This window comes from Carcharhinus amblyrhynchos, chromosome 12 (genome assembly GCF_965287045.1).
Source record: "Carcharhinus amblyrhynchos chromosome 12, sCarAmb.v2.hapA, whole genome shotgun sequence".
NCBI lineage: Eukaryota > Metazoa > Chordata > Chondrichthyes > Carcharhiniformes > Carcharhinidae > Carcharhinus > Carcharhinus amblyrhynchos.
Window position 1 is genome coordinate 87,508,303 of NC_137335.1, and position 25,309 is coordinate 87,533,611.

Here is a 25,309-nt window from a genome sequence, read left to right on the forward strand (position 1 = left end):
TTGAATGTCACGGCATGCCAAGTACTCATCCAGGTATTTTATAAAGGATGTGAGGCATCCCGCCTCCACTACCTTCCCAGGCAGTGCATTCCAGACCATCACCACCATCTGGGTAAAAAGAGTTTTCTTCAAATCCCCCCCAAACCTCCCATCCTCACTATTAAACTTGTGTCCCCTTGTAACTGACCCTTCAGCTAAAAGGGGAACAGCTGCTCTCTATCCACCCTGTCCATGCTCCTCAATCTTGAGCACCTCATCTGTCATCTTTAGTTTTAAACAGTGAGCCCTAATTCTACATTCAACAAGTGGAAGCAACTTCTCCATATCTACCCTGGCAATACCTCTCAGGATCTCAAAGGTTTCGATTAAGTTGCCTCTTACTCTTCTAAACTCTAGCAGATACAAACCTAACTTTTCAATCTGTCCTCATAAGACAACCTGCCTATTCCTGGTACTAGTCTCATAACCTTCTCTAAACTGCTTCTAATGCATTTACATCTTTCCTTAAATAAAGAAACCAATACTGCACGTAATTGAGATGGATCTCATCAATGCCCTGTACAACTGAAGCACTGCTAACTTGTGCAATCAATTCGCCCTCAATAAATGATAACATTTTATTAGCTTTCCTAAATACTGGCTGTAACTGTATAGCAGCCTTTTGTGATTCAAGAACGAGGACACCCAGATCTCTCTGTACCTCGAGAACTGTGCAATCTCTTACCATTTAGATAAGCTTCTTTTTAGTTCTTATGCCAAAACGGACCATTTCATATATACCCACATTAAAGTGCATTTGGGTGATTTTTGCCCACTCAATTAACCTATCTATATTCTTTTGTAGCCTCCTTAAGTCCTCTTTACAATTTACTTTCCTTATCTTGAGTATTCAGCAAATTTAGCAACCAATCCTTCAGTCCCTGCATCATTTGGCCCATTGTGCCTGTACTAGTTTTTTGGAAAAGCTATCCAACTAGGCCGATTCATAAGAGCACAAGATATTGGACCAAGGGTAGATCATGGGATGTTAAGGCTGCTCCACCATTCAATTTAATGGTCTTGGGTTTTAACTCCACCTTCCCACCTGCTCCCCTTTTCACAGAATTCCCCAAGAAATCAAAAATCTGTCCATCAAGCCTTAAATATATTTAATAATGGCATGTACATAACTTGCTAGGACCCTTATTCCTTATTGTATTTGGCCTCAACTCATTCTGCTCACGCTACGTGGTAGCAAAACCTACCTGTTTTGTAGAAGAATTCCAACTGTTAAATGAGCTTTCCCCTACAATAATTAACACTTATTAGGTATCATTTTCAATTGACATAACTATCTTTACCAGGTAGTTTCTATTAAACTATATGGAGTTTTTTGATTTGATTCATTACTGTCACATTTATTAGTATAGTGAAAATTATTATTTCTTGCGCAATATACAAAGCATACTGTACATACAGAAGGAAAGGACAGCATGCAGAATGTAGTGTTACAGTCATAACTAGGGTGTAGAAAAAGATTAACTTAATGCGAGGTAGGTCCATTCAAAAGTCTGACAGCAGCAGGGAAGAAGCTGTTGTTGAGTTAGTTGGTAGGTCACCCCAGAGTTCTGTACCTTTTTCCTGACAGAAGAAGGTGAAACAGAGTATGCCTGGGATGCATGGGGTCCCTGATGTACTCTGGATGGAGAATTTCAATGTCCACCGCGAAAGGAAATAACTCCTAGACTGGGTCTGCAGCAGGTGGTGAAGGAACCAACAAGAGGAAACAACATACTTGACCTCATCCTTACCAATCTGCTGCCTGCAGATGCATCTGCCCATGACAGTATCAGTAATAGTGACCACCGCACAGTCCTTGTGGGAAATGAAATCCCGCCTTCACATTGAGAATAGTCTCCCTCGTGTTGTGTGGCACTATCACAGTGCTAAATGGGGTAGGCTTCAAAACTGATCCAGCAGCTCAAGACTGGGCATCTATGAGGCGCCATGGGCCAGCAACAGCAGTGGAATTATACTCCAGCACAACCTGCAATCCCATGGCCCGGCATATCCCCCACCCAACCATTCCCATCAAGCCAGGGGATCAACCCTGGTTCAATGGAGAGTGCAGGGAGACATGCCAGGAGCAGCACCAAGCATATTTAAAAATGAGGTGTCAACCTGATGAAGCTACCAAATAGGCCAACTTACATAGACAAAGCTAAGCGATCCCACAACCAACAGATCAGATCTAAGCTCTACAGTTCTTCCACATCCAGTCGGGAATGGTGGTGGACAATTAAAACAACTCATTGGAGGAGGCGGCTCCACAAATATCCTCATTCTCAAATGATGGAGGAGCCCAGCACATCAGTGCAAAAGATAAAGCTAAAGTATTCGTAGCGATTTTCAACCAGAAGTGCTGAGTGGATGATCCATCTCAGCCTCCTCCAGTGGTCCCCAGTATCTCAAGATACCAGTCTCCAGCCAATTTGATTTACTCCACGTGATATCAAGAAACAGTTGGTGATACTGGATACTGCAAAGGCAATGGGCCCCAATAACATTCTGGCAATAGTACTGAAGACTTGTGCTCCAGAACTTGCTGCTCCCCTAGCCAAGATCTTCTAGTACAGTTACAACACTGGCATCTACCCAACAATGTGTAAAATTGCCCAGCTACGTCCTGTACACAAAAAGCAGGACAAATCTAACCTGGCCAATTACTGCCCAGTCTACTCTCAATCATCAGTAAAGTGGTGGAAGGGATCATCAACAGCGCTATCAAGCAGCACCTGCTCAGCAATAACCTGCTCAGTGATGCCCAGTTTGGGTTCCGCCAGGGTCACTCAGCTCCTGATCTCATTACATAAGAACATAAGAAATAGGAGCAGGAGTAGGCCATCTAACCCTTCGAGCCTGCCCCGCCGTTCAATAAGATCATGGCTGATCTGTCGTGGTTCAGTTCCACATTCCCGCCCTCTCCCCATAACCCTTAACCCCCTCTCTTATCAAAAACCCATCAACCCGCGTCTTAAAAATATTTAGCGAGGCAGCCTCCACCACTTCAACGGGCAGAGAATTCCAGAGATTCACCACCCTTTGAGTGAAGAAGTTCCCCCTCAACTCCGTTCTAAACCGCCCCCCCTTTATCTTGAGGCTGTGCCTCCTAGTCCTACTATCCTTTCTGAGCGGGAAGAGTCTCTCCACCTCTATCCTATCCATCCCATTCATCATCATACGTCTCAATGAGATCTCCCCTCATTCTTCTAAACTCTAACGAGTACAAGCCTAATTTATTCAGCCTCTCCTCATAGCTCAACCCCCTCAACTCCGGCATCAGCCTAGTAAACCTCCTCTGCACTCCCTCCAAGGCTAAAATATCCTTGCGTAAGTACGGCGACCAAAACTGCACACAGTACTCCAGCTGCGGCCTCACCAATGCCCTATACAGCTGCAGCAAGACCTCCCTACTTTTATATTCAATCCCCCTCGCTATGAAGGCCAGCATCCCATTCGCCTTCCTGACCACCTGCTGCACCTGCAAGCTGGGTTTTTGCAACTCATGCACAAGGACCCCGAGGTCCCTCTGCACCGTCGCCTGCTGCAGTTTTTCGCCACGTAAGTAATAATCCTTCCTACCATTATTCCTACCAAAGTGGACCACCTCACACTTGCCAACATTAAATTCCATTTGCCATTTCCTGGCCCATTCACCCAGCCTATCTAGATCCTTCTGTAGATTCTCCACACCCTCCGCACAATTTGCCGTTCCACCAATCTTGGTGTCATCAGCAAATTTCGACACCATACACTCGGTTCCCTCCTCCTGATCATCTATATAAATGGTAAATAGCTGAGGCCCCAGCACCGACCCCTGGGGCACTCCACTCGTCACCAACCGCCAATCCGAATAGCACCCATTGACCCCCACGCTCTGCCTCCTATTTGACAACCAATCCTCTATCCACGCTAACACCCTACCCCCAACTCCATGTCCCCTGACCTTCTGCAATAACCTGTGAGGTACCTTGTCAAATGCCTTCTGAAAATCAAGAAAGACCACATCCACCGGCTCTCCTCTATCCACTGCCCTAGACACATCCTCATAGAACTCCAGTAAATTTGTCAGACACGACTTCCCTTTAACGAAACCGTGCTGCGTCTGCTCTATCAAGCAATTCCTCTCAAGATGCCTTGCAATTTCCTCCTTGATGACGGATTCTAACATTTTACCTACAACAGACGTTAAACTAAGCGGCCTATAATTCCCTGCCTTTTGCCTAGCACCCTTCTTAAACAATGGCGTAACATTAGCCGTTTTCCAATCTTCCGGCACTTCCCCGGAATCCAGCGACGTCTGGAAAATAACCAAGGCATCCACCATCACCTCCGCCATTTCTTTCAGAACCCTCGGATGCATTCCATCCGGTCCTGGTGACTTGTCCACAATCAGCCCCTCCAGTCTGTCGAGCACCTCCTCTCTAGTAACAGTAATGTCATTAAGACCCTCCAGTCCTACCACCTTTCCATCTCTAACACCCGGCAAATTATTCACGTCCTCCTGATCAAACGTGGACAAAGAGCTGAATTCCAGAGGGAAGGTGAGAGTGACAGTCCTTGACATCAAGGCCACATTCGACTGAATGTGGCATCAAGGAGCCCTAACAAAACGGCACTCAATGGTCATCAGTGGGCAAACTCTTCCTTGGCTGGAGTCATACTTGGCACATGGGAAGATGACTGTGGACAGTCATCTCAGCTCCAGGACATCTCAGCAACAGTCCCTCAGGAGCATCTTAGGCCCAACAATCCTCAGCTGCTTCATCAACGACCTCCCTTCCCTCATAAGGTCAGAAGTGGGGATGTTAGCCGGACTGTGCAATGCTCAGCACCATTCGCAACTTCTCAGATACTGTAATAGTCCATGTTCAAATGCAACAAGATCTGGATAATATCCAGGCTTCGGTTGACAAGTGGCAAGTAACAAGTGCCACACAAATGCCAGGCAATGACCATTACTGAATTCCCCACTGTCAACACCCTTGGGATTACCATTGACCCGAACCTCAATTGAACTCATCACATAAACACAGTGGCTCCAAGAGCAGGTCAGAGACTATGAATACTGCAGTGAGTAACTCACCTCCTGACTCCCCAAAGCCTTTCCACCATCTACAAGGCACAAGTCAGGAGTAAGGCGGAATACTCCCCACTTGCCTGGGTGGGTGCAACTCCAACAACACTCAAGAAACTTAACACCATGAAAAGTGGAGCTTGTTCAAGGAACAAAATACTGCGTGCCCTTGATAGGTATGCCCCTGTCAGGCAGGGAGGAAATGGCCGAGTGAGGGAACCATGGTTCACAAAGGAGATTGAATGTCTTGTCAAGAGGAAAAAGGAAGCATATGTAAGGATGAGAAAACAAGGTTCAGTTGGATCGCTTGAGGGTTACAAGGAAGCAAGGAATGAGTTAAAAAAAGGGCTTAGAAGGGGGCCTGAGAAGTCCTTGGCAGGTCGGATCAAGGAAAACCATAAGGCTTTTTACTGTTACGTGAGAAATAAAAGAATAACCAGGGTGAGGTTAGGGCTGGCCAAGGACAGTAGCGGAAACTTGTGCATGGAGTCAGAAGAGATAGGTGAGGCGTTGAATGAATATTTTTCTTCAGCGTTCACTAAGGAGAGGGGCCATGTTTTTGAGGGTGAGTGTGTGGATACAGGCTGATAGGATGGAGGAAGTAGATGTTCTGAGGGAAGGTGTATTAGCAATTTTGAAAAACCTGAGGGTCGATAAGTCCCCTGGGCCAGGTAGAATACATCCTAGGATACTTTGGGAGGCAAGGGATGAGATTGTGGAGCCTTTAGCTTTGATCTTTGGGTCCTCACAGTCCACGGGGATTGTGCCAGAGGACTGGAGAGCGGTGAATGTTGTTCCTCTCTTCAAGAAAGGAAATAGAAATGATCCCGGTAATTATAGGCCAGTTAGTGTTACTTTGGTGGTCGGTAAGTTGATGAGAAAGGATTTATGACATTTGGAAAGATGCAGCTTAATCCGGGATAATCCGCGAGGGGTAAGAACTGCCTCTCAAATTTGATTGAATTCTTTGAGGTAACTAAGTGTATAGACGAAGGTAGAGCAGTTTATGTTGTATACATGGATTTTAGTAAGGCGCTTGATAAGGTTCCCCATGGTAAGCTCATGAAGTAAGGAAGTGTCGAATAGAAGGAAATTTGGCCAATTGGATAAGTAACTGGCTGTCTCATAGAAGGCAGAGGGTGGTGATAGAAGGAAACTTTTCAGGCTGGAGGCCAGTTACCAGCGGTGTACCACAGGGGTCAGTGCTGGGTCCTCTGCTATTTGCGATATTTATCAATGACTTGGAAGAGGGGGTTGAAGGGTGGGTTAGTAAATTTGCTGATGACACCAAGATTGGTGGAGTAGTGTATTAGGTGAAGGGCTCTTGTAGGCTGCAAAGAGACATTGATAGGATGCAGAGCTGGGCCAAAAAGTGGCAGATGGAGTTTAACCCTAATAAGGTGTAAGGTGATTCATTTTAGGTAGGACAAACTTGAATGCAGATTACAGGGTTAACGGCAGGGTTCTGAGGAATTTGGAGGAACAGAGAGATCTTGAGGTTCATATCCACAGATCTCTGAAGGTTGCCACTCAAGTGGATGGAGCCGTGAAAAAGGCTTAAAAAAAGAACATAAGAACATAAGAAATAGGAGCAGGAGGAGGCCATCTAGCCCTTCGAGCCTGCCCCGCCATTCTATAAGATCATGGCTGATCTGAAATGGCTCAGTTCCACTTTCCCGCCTTCTCCCCATAACCCTTAATCCCCTTCCCTACCAAAAACCTATCTACCCGTGTCTTAAATATATTTAGCGAGGAAGCCTCAACCACTTCAATGGGCAGAGAATTCCAGAGATTCACCACCCTTTGAGTGAAGAAGTTCCTCCTCAACTCCGGCTTATAGTGTGTTAATAACAGTGGGTTGGAGTTTAAGAGTCGAGGGGTTATGCTGCAACTATATTGGACACTGGTGAGATCACATTTGGAGTCTTGTGTGCAGTTCTGGTCACCTCATTATAAGAAGGATGTGGAAGCACTGGAGAGAGCACAGAGAAGATTAACCAGGATGCTGCCTGGTTTGGAGGGTAGGTCTTATGAGGAAAGTTTGAGGGAGCTGGGGCTTTTCTCTTTAGAGCGGAGGAGGATGAGAGGCGACTTAATAGAAATTTATAAGATGAGGAGGGGGATAGATAGAGTGGACGTTCAGAGACTATTTCCATGGGTGGACGTAGCTGTTACTAGGGGCATAACTGTAGGGTTCATGGTGGGGTATAATAGAAGGGATGTCCGAGGTAGATTCTTTACTCAGAGTGGTTGGGGTACGGAATGCGCTGCCTGCTATGATAGTGGAATCAGACACTTTAGGAACTTTCAAGCGGTTATTGGATAGGCACATGGAGCACACCAGAATGATGGTGAGTGGGATAGTTTGATCTTGGGTTCAGACATAGCTCGGCACAACATCGAGGGCCAAAAGGCCAGTACTGTGCTGTACTGTTCTAAGTTCCATCCAGGACAAAGCAGCGTGCTTGACTGGCACCACATTTACAAACATTACCACCGATGCTCAATAGCAGCAGTGTGTACTATCTAAAAGATGCACTGTGGCAATTCACCAAAAATCCTTAGACAGCACCTTCCAAACCACTTCCATCTAAAAGGAAAGGGCAGCAGATAAATGGAAACACCACCACCTGCAAGTTCCCCTCCAAACCACTCACCATCCCGACTTGGAAATATATCGCCGGTCCTTCATAATCACTGGGTCAAAATCCTGGAATTCCCTAAGAACATTGTGGGTCAACCAACAGAACATGGACTACAGCATTTCAAGAAGGCAGCTCACCAGCACCTTCTCAAGGGCAACTAGGGATGGGCAATAAATGCTGGCCAGCCAGCGATGCCCATGTCCCACAAATGAATAAAGAACAAGAAAAAGTAATTAACACCTATTAGCAATCACTTTCAATTAGTTGACAGATAATTATCATTACCAGATAGTTTCTATTAAACTATGTGGCGTTTTTTGATTTGATATGTTATTGTCATATGTATTATTATACAGTGAAAAGTATTGTTTCTTGCGCTGTATATGACTCAGCACACCGTTCATAGAGAAAGTAAAGAGTGCAGAATGTAGTGTTACAGTCATAGCTGGGATGCAGAAAAAGATCAATTTAATGCAAGGTAGGTCCATTCAAAAGTCTGATGGGAGTCTGGCAGCAGGAAAGAAGCTGTTCTCGAGTTGGTTGGTATGTAGCCTCAGACTTTTGTATCTTTTTCCCAAAGGAAGAAGGTGGAAGAGAGAACATCTGGGGACGTGGGATCCTTAATCATGTTGACTGCTTTTCCAAGGCAGCAGGAGGTATAGACAGAGTCGATGGATGGGAAGCCGGTTTGCATGATGGACTGGGCTTCATTCATGACCCTTTATAGTTTCTTGCAGTTTTGGGTAGAGCAGGAGCCATACCAAGCTGTCGTACAACCAGAAAAGAATACTTTCTATGGTGCATCTATGGCGAGAGTTGTAGTGAAAACGCAAATTTCCTTAGCCTCCTGAGAAAGTACAGGCATTGGTGGGCTTTCTTAACTATAGCATCAGCGTGGATGGATTGGGACAGGTTGATGATGATCTGGATACTCAAGAACTTGAAGCTCTTGACCCTTTCTATTTCGTCTCCATTGATGTAGACAGGGCCATGTTCTTCTTTACACTTCCTGAAGTCGATGACAATCTCCTTTCTTTCACTGATATCAAAGGAGATTATTGTTGTCACACCAGCTCACCAGATTTTCTATTTCATTCCTGTACTCTGCCTTTTCATTGTTTGAGATCTGACCCACTATGGTGGTGTCATCAGCAGACTTGAAAATTGAGTTGGAGGGGAATTTGGCCGCACAGTCGTAGATCTAAGGAGTGGAGTAGTGGACTGAGAACACAGCCTTGTGGGGCACTGGTGTTCAGGATGATCATGGTGGAGGTGTTGTTGCCTATCCTTACTGACTGTGGACTGGGAATTAGGAAGTTCAGGATCCAATCGCAGAGAGAGAAGCCGAGGCTCAGGCCATGGTTTTAGAGATGAGTTTTGTGGGAATTCTAAAATTCCAAATCAGAGTTTGACTATTAATCTAAATTACAGCTTGGGAAAAACTTACCAGAGATTCTCTACCCATACTAGAACCTTGATTTAACTCTCACTCCTCACCACACTCCCTTGGTTCATTCTTCATTGCTCTGCAAACCTTTTCTCTCCAAACAGATACCCAATTTCACTTTGGTAGTTAGTATTGAATCTGCCTCTACCATACTTTCGGATCATCATATTTCTGTGAAAACAATGCTTCCTCACGCTAACCTTGATTCTTTTTTCAATATCCTTAAACGCATCTGTGCTCTCTGGTTACCAATCCTTCCGAGTGTTGAAAACCTTTCTTTACTCTATCAAACCCTTTCATGTTTTGAAACAATGCCATTAAATCTTGTCTACTTCTGCTCCTGATTTGTATGTTTGTACTACTCCAGCTTCTGCATATTACTGAACTCACTTATCTAGTAAATTTCTAACAAATCTGCCCTGCAACTTTTTGGCTGGTTACACTGCAACAACTTGTCAAGGCTTCTTCAACAACACCTCCCAAACCAGCAACCTCTACCACCTAAAGGACAAGGGTGGCAGTTTGTGGACACTTCAGCTGCAAGACAGAGATTCCAGACTCAATATTATTACTGTTGGCTCACTGTTGCAGGAGTGGAGAAATACAACGTCCACCACCAAAGGTGGCCAGATAGCATTATTTATTGGTCAAGTTGGCTGAACCCTCAAGGACAAATTTGCCAAACTGGGTCTATGGCAGATGGCATGAGAACCCAACAGGAGGAAGAAAAAAGTACTTAATCTCATTCTTACCCTAATCTATCTGACACAGTCATCTGCCCAAGACAGATTTGGTGACTATCATACAACATTGGTGATGAAGCAGTGCTCCGAAAGCTCGTGCTACCAAATAAACCTGTTAGACTTTAACTTGGTGTTGAGAGACTTCTTGCTGTGCCTACCCCAGTCCAACACTGGCATCTTCACATCAACTTGTGCACCTATGAAATACTGTGGGCAATCAGCAGCAGTTACCATTTCATCATAATCCGTAACCTCACAGGTCAGCATTTTCTTCACTTTACCAGTACCAAAAACCAAAGTTCAAACCTTTTCCATCAATGGAGTGTGCAAGAGCATGGTAGAAGCTAAAAATTAGATGCCAACTTGGTGAATCTATAACACAAGATTCCATGAATGCTAAACAACATTTAAAGGATGGGAGAGGCAAGCAATCCCACACCAATTGATCAAAGTGATGCCACATCCAATATGATGGGCAGCACAGTGACAGTGGTTAGCACTGCTGCCTCACAGCGCAAGACATCTGGGTTCAATTCTAACCTTGGGTCACTGTCTGTGTGGAGTCTGTACATTCTCCCCATGTCTGTGTGGGTTTCCTCCGGGTGCTCCAGTTTGCAACCACTGTCTAAAGCTGTGCAGTTTAAGTGGAATGGCCCCTTAAGTGTCCCAGATGTGTGGGTTAGGGGGATCAGCAGGGTAAGTATGTGGGAATAGGGGCTGGGTGGGATGCTCTGTTGAAGAGTCGGTGCAGACTCAATGGGCCAAATTACCATAGAACATAGAAAAACTACAGCACAAACAGGCCCTTTGGCCCACAAGCTGCACGGATCATATCCCTACCCACTAGGCCTATCTATAACCCTCAATCCTATTAAGTCCCATGTACTCATCCAGAAGTGTCTTAAAAGACCCCATCGAATTTGCCTCCACCACCACCGACAGCAGCCAATTCCACTCACTCACCACCTCAGTGAAAAACTTATCCCTGATATCTCCTCTGTACCTACTCCCCAGCACCTTAAACCAGTGTCCTCTCGTGGCAACCATTTCAGCTCTGGGAAAAAGCCTCTGAGAATCCACCCAATCTATGCCTCTCAACATCTTATAAACCTCTATCAGGTCACCACTCATCCTTCGTCTCTCCAGGGAGAAAAGACCAAGCTCCCTCAACCTATCCTCATAAGGCATGCCTCCCAATCCAGGCAACATCCTTGTAAATCTCCTCTGCACCCTCTCAATAGCTTCCACATCCCTCCTGTAATGAGGCGACCAGAACTGAGCACAGTACTCCAAGTGGGGTCTGACCAACGCCTTATAAAGTTGCAGCATCATCTCCCGACTCCGAAACTCAATCCCTCGATTAATGAAGGCCAGTATACCATATGTCTTCTTGACCACATCCTCCACTTGCGAGGCCAATTTAAAAGTCCTATGGACCCCGACCCCAAGGTCCTTCTGATCCTCTACACTGCTAAGAGTCTTAACTTTGATATTCTACTCCTTCATCCCATTTGACCTGCCAAAATGGACCACTACACATTTATCCGCGACAAAATCCATCTGTCACTTCTCCGCCCAGCCTTGCATCCTATCTATGTCACGCTGCAACTTCTGACATCCCTCCAGACTATCCACAACACCACCAACCTTCGTGTCGTCGGCAAACTTACCAACTCATCCCTCTAGGAAGTTGGATCAGGAATTGGCTATCAGATAGGAGACAGAGGGTGGTGGTGGATGGTAAATATTCATCATGGAGTGCAGTTACGAGTGGTGTGCCTCAGGGATCTGTTTTTGGGGCCACTGTTGTTTGTAATTTTTATTAATGATCTGGATGAGGGTATAGTTGGGTGGATTAGTAAATTTGCTGATGACACCAAAGTTGGAGGTGTGGTAGATTGTGAGGAAGGGTGTCATAGTCTGCAGGGAGACTTAGATAGGTTGCAGAGCTGGGCCGAGAGGTGGCGGATGGAATTTAATGCGGAGAAGTGTGAGGTAATTCACTTTGGTAGGAGCAACAGATGTGTCGAGTATAGGGCTAACGGGAGGACTTTGAATAGTGTGGATGAACAGAGGGATCTAGGTGTGTGTGTACATAGATCCCTGAAAGTTGGGAATCAAGTAGATAAGGTTGTCAAGAAGGCGTACGGTGTCTTGGCGTTTATTGGTAGGGGGATTGAATTTAGGAGTCGCAGTGTAATGTTGCAACTGTACACTACTCTAGTGCGGCCGCACTTGGAGTACTGTGTGCAGTTCTGGTCCCCGCATTACAAGAAGGATGTGGAGGCGTTGGAGAGGGTGCAGAGGAGGTTTACTAGGATGTTGCCTGGTATGGTGGGGAGGTCCTATGAGGAGAGACTGAGGGATCTAGGGTTGTTTTCGTTGGAAAGAAGGCGGCTAAGAGGGGATCTTATTGAAACATATAAGATGATTAGAGGTTTAGATAGGGTGGATAGTGATAGCCTTTTTCCTCGGATGGAGAAAGCTAGCACGAGGGGGCATGGCTTTAAATTAAGGGGGGGTAGCTACAGGACGGATGTCAGGGGTAGGTTCTTTACCCAGCGGGTGGTGAGGGATTGGAATGCCCTGCCTGCTGCAGTTGTAAATGCGTCTAGTTTGGGGGCGTTTAAGAGATCTCTGGATAGGTTTATGGACGAAAATGGATTGGTATAGGCTAGTGGGTCATTGTTTTTGTAACTGGTCGGCGCAACATCGTGGGCCGAAGGGCCTGTTCTGCGCTGTAATGTTCTATGTTCTATGTTCTATGTTCCACTTCCTTATCCAGGTCATTTATGAAAACTACAAACAGCAAGGGTCCTAGAACAGATCTCTGGGGCACTCCACTGGTGACAGACCTCCATGCAGAAAAAGGCCCATCCACAACCACTCTCTGCCTTCTGTGGGCAAGCCAGTTCTGGATCCATAAGGCAACAGCCCCTTGGATCCCGTGCCCTCTCACCTTCTCAAGAAGTCTTGCATGAGGGACCTTATCAAACGCCTTGCTGAAGTCCAAATAAACCACATCAACCGCTCTTCCTTCGTCAATGTGTTTACTCACATTTTCAAAGAACTCAACCAGGCTCGTAAGGCACGATCTGCCTTTGACAAAATCGTGCTGACTATTTTTGAGCATACTAAACTTCTCTAAATGTTCATAAATCCTGTCCCTCAGGATTTTCTCCATCAACTTCCCAACTGCTGAGGTTAGACTCACCAGTCGGTAATTTCCTGGGCTATCCCTATTCCCTTTCTTGAATATAGGAACCACAACCGCAATCCTCCAAACCTCCAGAACCTCTCCCGTCTCCATCAACAACGCAAAGATCATCGCCTGAGATTCTGCAATCTCTTCCTTCGCCTCCCACAGTAACCTGGGGTATATCCCAACTGGTCCCGGCGACTTATTTATCTTGATGCTATTCAAAATTTCCAACACATCCTCTTTCTTAATGTCCACATATTCGATCTTTTCAGTCCGCCACAAGTCTGCAGTACAACCACCCAGATCTTTTTCCACTGTGAATACCGAGGTAAAGTGTTCATTAAGCGCCTCTGCTATTTCTACCAGTTCTGTACAAACTTTCCCACCTTCACATTTTATAGGTCCTATTCCTTCACATCTCATCCTTTTACTCTTGACCTTCTTCTGCATTGTAGGATTTCTATGAATTGTGGGAGACAATTAAACTAATTATGGGAAGAAGTTCCACAAGCAGCCCATCCTCAACAATGCAGGTACCCAGGATATCAGTGCTAAAAACAAGGGTGAAACTCTCCACTAGCTGGAATCATGCTGAGCACATATTTCCACTCCTTTGAAAACCCATTTATTATTTCCATTATTGAACTTTTGGGTTCCCTGTTACATTAGCTACTGTTCCCACCTTTCTCTCTGTCCTTCAGTTCTCCTTTATCATTTTACATTTCTCTTGGTTCACGACTGTATCATGAGCCTGACAGTCATAAGCCTTTTTTACAGAACAATCAAGAAAGAGAGTGGTCTCAACTCTCCAACTAACACTGGCAATAAGGCAGAGAAAACAGAAGATGAGAAAGTAGAGTAAAGGAAGACTAAGAATGCACTTAAATATAGAACACAATTCACCCTCAATTTGCTGTAGAATTCATCCAGGACCAGGCTCATGGAGCGTGTCAGATTGCTGGCAAATGTCGTCTCCTGGTTCAGCGCATCCTGAAAAGTTTCAAAATCTTTCATCCATTCCACGGCAAAGCAATGGTCCACAATATCAACCTACAATCATAGCAAAGTATTTATCAATCTCCAATCACAGCATTACACTTTCTTCTGCTAAGATTGGGAACAGACAGCTTTCTAGTATAACAAACTGGTCACACATGCACACATTAACTGCTCACTTCATCACATTCCTTAACTCAACCTCTCAACATATTCTTTAATCACATTTATCTACCCACTGCCTATGCTCACTTAATTTTCTTCCCATATCCTTCATCTACCCCAACAACATTGCCCCCTCAAACACTCCCAGGGCAAGTAGTTAGATCCAAAGCAAGACTCCCTAAGTATGCCCAACACTCATCTTTCAAAAGTTGATCCACTACCATCCAGCTCAGTATTTCCTGTTATCCACACCAGCCATTTTGTAGCCTTATTAACTGGGGTGAAACTTCATTGGACCCAGTCACTATTGGTCCTTTATAGCCAGTAGAAGGCTTTAACTCTGACTGGGGACACCTCTGAACACAAGCCAAGGGGTGAAAGAGGTCATTCCTACTGGACCCAACTGGGTAAAGGTAATTCTTACCTTATTCATGATGACAATGAATGGCAGTCTGGTCTTGTAGAGAATACTAAAAGAGGAGAGAGTGACATTACAATTTAACTCAGTGTTATTGTAGATCCATTAACAGACAATCCAATGCACTTACTAAAGGGATGTTCCCAGGTATCTGCTGCCTTTGTCCTTCTAGATGGTTATGGCCGTAGGTTTGGAAAGCACTAAGGAACCTAGTTAGTTCCTGCAGTGCATCTTGTAGATGGTACACACGGTTACTCAGCTCCTGCCCACTCACCATAACCCTTAATTCCTTTACTGTTCAAAAATTTATTCACCCTTGTCTAAAAAACATTCAATGAGGTAGCCACAACTGCTTCGCTGGGCAGGGCATTCCACAGATTCACAACCTTTGTGTGAAGAAGTTCCTCCTCAACTCAGTCCTAAATCTGCTCCCCCTTATTTTGAGGTTATGCCCCCTAGTTCTAGTTTCACCTGCCAACGAAAACAATTTCCCTGCTTCTATCTTATCTATTCCCTTCATAATCTTATGTATTTCTTTAAGATCGCTCCTCATTCTTCTGAATTCCAGTGAGTATAGCCTCAGTCTCTCTTCATAAGCCAACCCTCTCAACTCCAGAATCAACCTAGTGAATCTCCTCTGCAACCCTTCCAGTACCAGTATATCCTTTCTCAAGTAAGGGGAACAAAAGTGTACACAGTACTCCAGGTGTGGCCTCACCAACACCTTATTCAGCTGTAACATAACCTCGCTGTTTTTAAACTCCATCCCTCTAGCAATAAAGGACAAAATTCCATTTGCCTTCTTAATTACCTACTTCACCTGCAAACCAACTCCTTGAGATTCCTGCACAAGGACACCCAGGTCCCTCTGCACAGCAGCATGTTGCAATTTTTTACCATTTAAATAATAATCCATTTTGCTGTTATTCCTAATGAAATGGATGACCTCACATTTGTTATTGGAGCTGTACTCATCCAGGAAACTGGAGAGTGTTCCATCATACTCCTGACTTGTGGACAGGCTTTGGGGAGTCAGGAGGTGAGTTACTCACTGCAGGATTGCTAGTCTTTGACCTGTGCTTGTAGCCACATTACTTATATGACTAATCCAGTTCAGTTTCTGATCAATGGTAACCCACAGAATGTTGATATTGGGGGAATCAGCGATGGTAATGTCACTGAAAGTCGAGAGGTGATAGTTAGATCTCTCTTGATGGAGTTGGTCATTGCCTGGCACTTGTGTGGCACAAATATTATTTGCCACTAGTCAGCCCAAACCTGGATATTGTCCAGGTCTTTCTGAATTTGGACACAGACTGCTTCAGTATCTGAGGAGTCACTAATCATGCTGAACATCGGCCAATTACCTGCAAACCCCATTTCTCATCTTAAGATGGAAAGAAGGTCATTGATGAAGCAGCTGAAGATGACTGGGCCTAGGACACTGCCCTGAGGAACTCCTGCAGTGGAACATAGGAATTAGGAGCAGAGATAGACAAATTCAGCCCTACGAGCCTGCTCCACCATTCAATCAGATCATGGCTGACCTCTCCCTGGTCTCAAATACATCTCTCTACCTGTTCTCCATATCTCCTTATCCCTTTATTAGAAATATATCTATCTCCTCCTTGAAACCATTCAATGATTCAGACTCCACCGTGCTATGGGGCAGCGAGTTCCACAATTTCACTACTGTCTGCCAGAAGTAGTTCTTCCTCATCTCAGTTTTAAATCTATTACTGCTTGTTCCAGATTGCTCCATAAAAGGAAACATTTGGTCTACATTTACACTATCAATCCCTTTTAAAATTTTATATACCTTGATCAGATCCCCTCTTATCCTTCTAAATTCCAGCAACTATAAGCACAAACTGTTTAATGTCTCCTCATACGTCATCCCTTTCATCCCCGGAATCAATTTGGTGAACCTCCTCTGAAGTGCCTTCAATGCCACAACATCCTTCCTCAAATAGGGAGGCCAAAACTGGACATAATACTCCAGATGTGATGTCACCAACACCCTATACAATTGCAACAACACTTCTCTGCTTTTATAGTCCAGTCCTTTTGCAATAAACGTCAACATTCCATTTCCTGCATACTAACTTTCCGCAATTCATGAACATAAACATCCAGATTCCTCTACCGGGACACATTTTGAATCTGCTTTCCATTTAGATAATAATTTGCCTATACTTTCTGCCAAAATGGACAACCTCATACTTATCCACATTAAACTCCATCTGCTAAATTTTCACCCCTTCTCCTTGCTTATCTATATTCATCTGTGAAATCTTTATATTCTCTTCGCTGACTGCTTTCCCGCCTATTTTAGTATAATCCACAAACTTTGCTATGTTGCAATCTGTCCCTGCTTGCAGATTGTTTATGTAGATTGTGAACAGTTGAGATCCGAGGACTGACCCCTGCGGCACCCCACTAGTTACATTTTGTCAACCAAAGAAGGTCCCATTTATCCCAAATCTCTGCTTTCTGTCAGTCAGCCAATCCTCAATCCAATCCAGTACTCTACCCTAATTCTCTGTGATCTCAAGTTCTGGATCAGTCTTTTAGGCAGCACCTTGTCAAACACTTTCTGGAAATCCAGATATACCACATCCACAGATTCCTCACATCATTGTATTAATGTTCCTTTGCAGCTTCCTTTGGTTCTCAGTTATTTATTATCCCTTCCATTTTACAATTATCTACAACCACACCTAAAATCCAAATCACTCAATTCAGAGTGACAAGTTTCTCAGAGTCTGGGACCATACCTGCATGCGTACAGCATGTTAGACATAAAGGTAACTGGGTTTGTGCTGCGCGATGTGTCCATCACATAGACGACAACTGTGGAGAAGGTGGAGGCCTGTGAGGAAGATCAGTGTTAATGTAAGATACAGAAGTATAATCAGGCTACAACACAAAACCTAGAAAAAGGCTGGAAGGACATTCGACCTTTGAACTGACACTAAATATGGACAGATGCGTAGGTGGGACTGGGGAATATAGAACATAGAACATTACAGCTCAGTACAGGCCCTTCGGCCCTCAATGTTGCACCGACCAGTGGAACGAATTTAATGACCCTCAAACCTAAACTATTCCAATATTATCCATATGCCTATCCAATGACCATTTGAATGCCCTTAAAGTTGGCGAGTCCACAACTGCTGCAGGCAGGGCATTCCACACCCTTACTACCCTCTGAGTAAAGAACCTACCTCTGACATCCGTCCTATAATTATCACCCCTCAATTTAAAGCTACGTCCCCTCGTGTTAGCCATCACCATCCGAGGAAGAAGGCTCTCACTGTCCACCCTATCTAATCCTCTGACCATCTTGTATGTCTCAATTAGGTCACCTCGTAACCTTCTTCTCTCTAACGAAACCTCCTCTGCACCCTTTCCAATGCTTCCACATCTTTCTTATAATGTGGTGACCAGAACTGTACGCAATACTCCCAAGTGCGGCCGCATCAGAGTTTTGTACAGTCGCAACATGATCTCACGGCTCCAAAATTCAACTCCTCTACCAATAAAAGCTAACACACTGTACGCCTTCTTAACAACCTTATCAACCTGGGTGCCAACTTTCAGAGATCTATGCACATGTACACCGAGATCTCTCTGCTTGTCGACACTACCAAGAGTCCTTCCATTAGCTCTATATTCTGTAATCCCGTTACTCTTTCCAAAGTGAATCACCTCACACTTTTCCGCATTAAACGCCATTTGCCACCTCCCAGCCCAGCTCTGCAGTTTATCTATGTCCCTCTGCAAACTGTAACATCCATCCTCACTGTCTACAAATCCGACTTTAGTGTTGTCCGCAAATTTACTAACCCATCCTTCTACACCCTCACCTAGGTCATTTATAAAAAATGACAAACAGCAGTGGCCCCAAAACAGATCCTTGAGGTAAACCACTTGTAACTGAACTCCAGGTTGAATATTTCCCATCAACCACCACCCTCTGTCTTCTATCAGCAAGCCAATTCCTGATCCAAACTGCTAAATCACCCTCAATCCCATGCATCCGTATTTTCTGCAGTAGCCTACCATGGGGAATCTTATCAAACACTTTGCTAATATGGTGGGGAGGTGGGGGCTGGGATATTATTATCCTCAATATACCAAATCCCACCCACCCACATTCTCTGCCAACTAATGTCCCCAGCCACCAACTACCCATCTTTCATCACAAGACACAGGAGCAGAATTAGGCCACTCGGCCCATCAAGTCTGCTCAGCCATTCAATCACGGCTGATATTTTTCTCATCCTCATTCTCCTGAGTTTTCGCCAAGACCCCTAATCCCCTTATTAATCAAGAACCAATCTATCTCGGTCTTAAAGATACTCAATGACCCGGCCTCCACAGCCTTCTGCAGCAAAGAATTCCAGAGATTCACCATTCTCTGGCTGAAGAAATTCCTCCTCATCTCTTCTCACCATATATTCTTCCCCATCTACATGCCTTTTGCCTCACTATCCTCAGGCCCACCTGTACATTTCACCCCATCAATCCATCTGCACATCTGTCCCCAAAATCCCCAACCCCACCTACCTACATTCTCCTCCACATTTGGTAGTTTGTTTAAAAATGGTCTTGTACCAGAGGACAGCTAGGTGCAATTTCTATAATTAAGAGGGACAGACCGTGTTCAGGGAATCATAGAGCAGATAATTTGACATCAGTGATAAGAAAAGTAATGGAATTCTTACTAAAGAACCAAAGAGCATCTAGAAATTGGGAAGTGAACTATGAAGAGTTACTATGGATTCCAAAAGGAAAAGTCTTGCATGACCAAGCTTATTAAATATTTTGAGGATATAGCCATGGCAAATGGAGGAGTGGGGGCTGGGTAAGCTACTCTATAGAGAAATGACACAGATTTGATGGGCTGAATGGCTTCTTTCTGCATTGTAGGGATTTTATGGTTTCACAACAGGGCAGGTAGACAACTGTAATGCTGTAACTGTAACTAATCTGGATTTTCAAAAAGACCCACAACAGAAGAATTGAATATGGTCAGAAAACGAGGTCAGGGGACATTGGTAATTCACAAGGACCAATACTGGGATCACTGCTGCGCATAATTTACATTAACAATTTAAACTTTGGAATCAAAAACACAATTTCTAAATTTGTGGATGACACTTGTCAATATTGAAGAGGAAAGCAAAAAAACAACAGAACGTTAATAAACTTGCAGAACTACAAGAATGTGAAGGAATAGGACCTATCAAATGTGACGGTGGGAAAGTTTGTATGGAACCGGTAGAAGTAGCAGAGGTACTCATTGAATACTTTACTTCAGTATTCACAGTGGAAAAGAATCTTGGTGGTTGTGGTGCAGGCTTGCAGCGGACTGAAAAGCTTGAGCATGTAGATATTAAGAAAGAGGATATGTCGGAGCTTTTGAAAAGCACCAAGTTAGATAAGTCGCCAGGACCAGATGGGATGTACCCCAGGTTACTGTGGGAGGCAAGGGAAGAGATTGCAGAGCCTCTGGCGATGATCTTTGCATCATCAATGGAGACAGGAGAGGTTCCAGAGGACTGGAGGATTGCGGATGTTGTTCCTCTATTCAAGAAAGGGAGAAGAGATAGCCCAGGAAATTATAGACCAGTGAGTCTAACCTCAGTGGTTGGTAAGCTGATGGAGAAGATCCTGAAAGGCAGGATTTATGAACATTTGGAGAGGTATTGTATGATTAAAAATAGTTAGCACGGCTTTGACAAAGGCAGATCGTGCTTTACGAGCCTGGTTGAGCTTTTTTGAAGATGTGACTAAACACACTGACAAAGGAAGAACAGTAGATGTGGTTTATATAGACTTCAGCAAGGCATTCAATAAGGTGCCCCATGCAAGGCTTATTGAGAAAGTGAGGGGGCATGGGATCCAAGGGGACATTGCTTTGTGGATCCAGAACTGGCTTGCCCACAGAAGGCAAAGAGTGGTTGTAGACGGGTCTTTTTCTGCATGGAGGTCATAAGAACATAAGAAATAGGAGCAGGAGTAGGCCAACTAGCCCTTCGAGCCTGCCCCGCCATTCAATAAGATCATGGCTGATCTGTCGTGGCTCAGTTCCATATTCCCGCCCTCTCCCCATAACCCTTAATCCCCTCTCTCATCAAAAACCCATCAACCCGCGTCTTAAAAATATTTAGCGAGGCAGCCTCCACCACTTCAACGGGCAGAGAATTCCAGAGATTCACCACCCTTTGAGTGAAGAAGTTCCTCCTCAACTCTGTTCTAAACCACCCCCCCTTTATCTTGAGGCTGTGCCCCCTAGTCCTACTATCCTTTCTGAGCGGGAAGAGTCTCTCCACCTCTATCCTATCCATCCCATTCATCATCTCATACGTCTCAATGAGATCTCCCCTCATTCTTCTAAACTCTAACGAGTACAAGCCTAATTTATTCAGCCTCTCCTCATAGCTCAACCCCCTCAACTCCGGCATCAGCCTAGTAAACCTCCTCTGCACTCCCTCCAAGGCTAAAATATCCTTGCGCAAGTACGGTGCCCAAAACTGCACACAGTACTCCAGCTGTGGCCTCACCAATGCCCTATACAGCTGCAGCAAGACCTCCCTACTTTTATATTCAATCCCCCTCGTGATGAAGGCCAGCATCCCATTCGCCTTCCTGACCACCTGCAAGCTGGGTTTTTGCAACTCATGCACAAGGACCCCGAGGTCCCTCTGCACCGTCGCCTGCTGCAGTTTTTCTCCACGTAAGTAATAATCCTTCCTACCATTATTCCTAGGAGTGCCCCAGGGGTCTGTTCTGGGACCCTTACTGTTTGTGATTTTTATAAATGACCTGGATGAGGAAGTGGAGGGATGGGTTGGTAAGTTTGCTGATGACACAAAGGTTGGAGGTGTTGTGGATAGTTTGGAGGGATGTCAGAAGTTGCAATGAGACATAGATAGAACAAAAAACAAAGAACAGTACAGCACAGGAAACAGGCCCTTTGGCCCTCCAAGCCTGTACCACTCATTGGTCCAACTAGACCATTCGCTTGTATCCCTCCATTCCCAGTCTGCTCATGTGGCTATCCAGGTAAGTCTTAAACGATGCCAGCATGTCTGCCTCCACCACCCTGCTTGGCAGCGCATTCCAGGCCCCCACCACCCTCTGTGTAAAATACATCCCTCTGATATCTGAGTTAAACCTCACCCCCCTCACCTTGAGCCTGTGATCGTCACCTCCGACCTGGGAAAAAGCTTTCCACTGTTCACCCTATCCATACCCTTCATAATTTTCTACACCTCTATTAGGTTTCTCCTCATTCTCCGTCTTTCCAGGGAGAACAATCCCAGTTTACCCAATCTCTCCTCATAGCTAAGACCCTCCATACCGACAACATCCTGGTAAACCTCCTCTGCACTCTCTCTAAAGCCTCCACATCCTTCTGGTAGTGTCCTCTCGTAGCGACCATTTCAACCCGGGGAAATAGCCTCTGAGAATCCACCCTATCCATTCCTCTCAACATTTTATAAACCTCTATCAGGTCGCCTCTCAACCTTCGTCTCTCCAGGGAAAAGAGACCCAGCTCCCTCAACCTAACTTCATAAGGCATGCCTCCCAGTCCAGGCAACATCCTTGTAAATCTCCTCTGTACCCTTTCAATAGCTTCTACGTCTTTCCTATAGTGAGGCGACCAGAACTGCGCACAGTACTCCAAATGAGGCCTGACAAGGGTCTTATAAAGGAGATGTCAGGGGTAAGTTTTTCACTCAGAGGGTGGTGGGTGCGTGGTATCAGCTGCCGGCAGTGGTGGTGGAGGCGGTTTCGATAAGGTCTTTTAAGAGTCTTTTGGATAAGTACATGGGACTTAGTAAGATACAGCGTTATAGGTAAGCCTAGTAGGTAGGGACATGCTCGGCACAACTTGTGGGCTGAAGGGCCTGTTTGTGCTGTAGTTTTTCTATGTTCTAACTGGTAAATAATTGGTAAACGTATTTCATAAATGTAAGGATCCTTGCGGTGAAGGATCCTCTTGGAGAGAGTGATCATTGTATGGTGGAGTTTCTGGTGCAGATGGAGGAGGAGAAAGTGGGTTCCCGGACACGCGTCCTTTGTTTGAATAGAGGGGAGTACGGTAGGATGAGAGAAGAATTGGCTAATGTGGACTGGGGGAGTGCGTTGGAGGGAGGGTCTGCTGAGGAGCAGTGGAGGATCTTTAAGGAGATCTTTCTTGGTGCTCAGCAGAAATTTATTCCGATGGTCAAAAAGGACTGTAGGAGGAGAGGTGATAAGCCGTGGATAACGAAGGAGGTGAAGGAAAGTGTTAAATTAAAAGCGGAGGAATTTAGAGTAGCTAAGAGTAGTGGGCGAGAAGAGGATTGGGAGAGGTTTAAATGTCAACAAAGATTGACAAAGAAGTTGATAAAGAAGGGTAGGAGAAAGTATGAAGCTGGGCTAGCGCTTAATATAAAAAAGGATAGCAAGAGTTTTTATAAATATATAAAAAGGAAGAGGCTGGCTAGGGTGAACGTTGGTCCTTTAGAGGATGAGAAAGGGGACCTAGTGGTAGGGGATGGGGATATGGCTAAGGTATTGAATAACTTTTTTGTTTCTGTCTTCACGGAGGAGGACGTGAATAATTTGCCGGGTGTTAGCGATGGAAAGGTGGTAGGACTGGAGGGTCTTAACGACATTACTGTTACTAGAGAGGCGGTGCTCGACAGACTGGAGGGGCTGACTGTGGACAAGTCCCCAGGACCGGATGGAATGCATCCGAGGGTTCTGAAAGAAATGGCGGAGGTTATAGTGGATGCATTGGTGGTTATTTTCCAGACATCGCTGGATTCCGGGGAAGTGCCGGAAGATTGGAAAACGGCTAATGTTACGCCGTTGTTTAAGAAGGGTGCCAGGCAAAAGGCAGGGAATTATAGGCCGGTTAGTTTAACGTCTGTGGTAGGTAAAATGTTAGAATCCGTCATTAAGGAGGAAATTGCGAGGCATCTTGAAGGGAATTGCTTGATAGAGCAGACGCAGCACGGTTTCATTAAAGGGAAGTCGTGTCTGACAAATTTACTGGAGTTCTATGAGGATGTGTCTAGGGCAGTGGATAGAGGAGAGCCGGTGGATGTGGTCTTTCTGGATTTTCAGAAGGCATTTGACAAAGTACCTCATAAGAGGTTATTGCAGAAGGTCAGGGGACTTGGAGTTGGGGGTAGGGTGTTAGCGTGGATAGAGGATTGGTTGTCAAATAGGAGGCAGAGAGTGGGGGTCAACGGGTGCTATTCGGATTGGCGGATGGTGACGAGTGGAGTGCCCCAGGGGTCGGTGCTGGGGCCTCAACTTTTTACCATTTATATAGATGATCTGGAGGAGGGAACCGAGTGTAGGGTGTCGAAATTTGCTGATGACACCAAGATTGGGGGAACAGCAAATTGTGCGGAGGGTGTGGAGAGTCTGCAGAAGGATCTAGATAGGCTGGGCGAATGGGCCAGGAAATGGCAAATGGAATTTAATGTTGGCAAGTGTGAGGTGGTCCACTTTGGTAGGAAGAATGGTAGGAAGGACTATTACTTACGGGGCGAAAAACTGTAGCAGGCTACGGTGCAGAGGGACCTCGGGGTCCTTGTGCATGAGTCGCAAAAACCCAGCTTGCAGGTGCAGCAGGTGGTCAGGAAGGCGAATGGGATGCTGGCCTTCATAGCGAGGGGGATTGAATATAAAAGTAGGGAGGTCTTGCTGCAGCTGTATAGGGCATTGGTGAGGCCGCAGCTGGAGTACTGTGTGCAGTTTTGGGCGCCGCACCTGCGCAAAGATATTTTGGCCTTGGAGGGAGTGCAGAGGAGGTTTACTAGGCTGATACCGGAGTTGAGGGGGTTGAGCTATGAGGAGAGGCTGAATAAACTAGGCTTGTACTCGTTGGAGTTTAGAAGAATGAGGGGAGATCTCATTGAGACGTATAAGATGATGAATGGGATGGATAGGATAGAGGTGGAGAGACTCTTCCCGCTCAAAAAAGACACTAGGACTAGGGGGCACAGCCTCAAGATAAAGGGGGGGCGTTTTAGAACGGAGTTGAGGAGGAACTTCTTCACTCAAAGGGTGGTGAATCTCTGGAATTCTCTACCCGTTGAAGTGGTGGAGGCTACCTCGCTAAATATTTTCAAGAAGCGAGTTGATGGGTTTTTGATAAGAGAGGGGATTAAGGGTTATGGGGAGAGGGCCGGAAAGTGGAACTGAGCCACGACAGATCAGCCATGATCTTATTGAATGGCGGGGCAGGCTCAAAGGGCCAGATGGCCTACTCCTGCTCCTATTTCTTATGTTCTTATGTTCTTAAGGTAATACAGTTTTTTTTTAGGAAGTTGCAGATGATTACTTATTATTTGGAAGGTGGAAGTGTAGACATGATAGAGGAAAATAGAGATCTGGGAGTACAAGTACACAAATTGCTTAAGGTTGCAAAACCATAAAAAGCAAACCAAGCACTGGATTTTATTGGTAGAGGGACAGAATTGAAAAGTAGGTAAGTTATGCATCAAACCTTGGTTAGACCACACAGTTCTGGTCACCATATAATGAAAAGATAGAGACACTGA

At 45.2% G+C, this 25,309-nt stretch overlaps 1 protein-coding gene across 3 annotated transcripts in view; it reads right to left on the reverse strand.

The window, feature by feature from the left end:
* Positions 1-25,309, reverse strand: part of gpn1 (GPN-loop GTPase 1) — an 84,677-nt gene that overhangs the window by 24,739 nt on the left and 34,629 nt on the right. For 2 of the 3 annotated variants that reach the window (XM_080200891.1, XM_080200890.1), the window contains exons 7-9: positions 17,510-17,604; positions 14,739-14,784; positions 14,057-14,203 (exon numbers count right to left, since the gene is read on the reverse strand). In XM_080200891.1, the coding sequence (XP_080057017.1) occupies positions 14,057-14,203; positions 14,739-14,784; positions 17,510-17,604 (288 nt within the window). The remainder of the gene's footprint in view (positions 1-14,056; positions 14,204-14,738; positions 14,785-17,509; positions 17,605-25,309) is intronic. The other variant, XM_080200892.1, reaches the window with a different exon arrangement.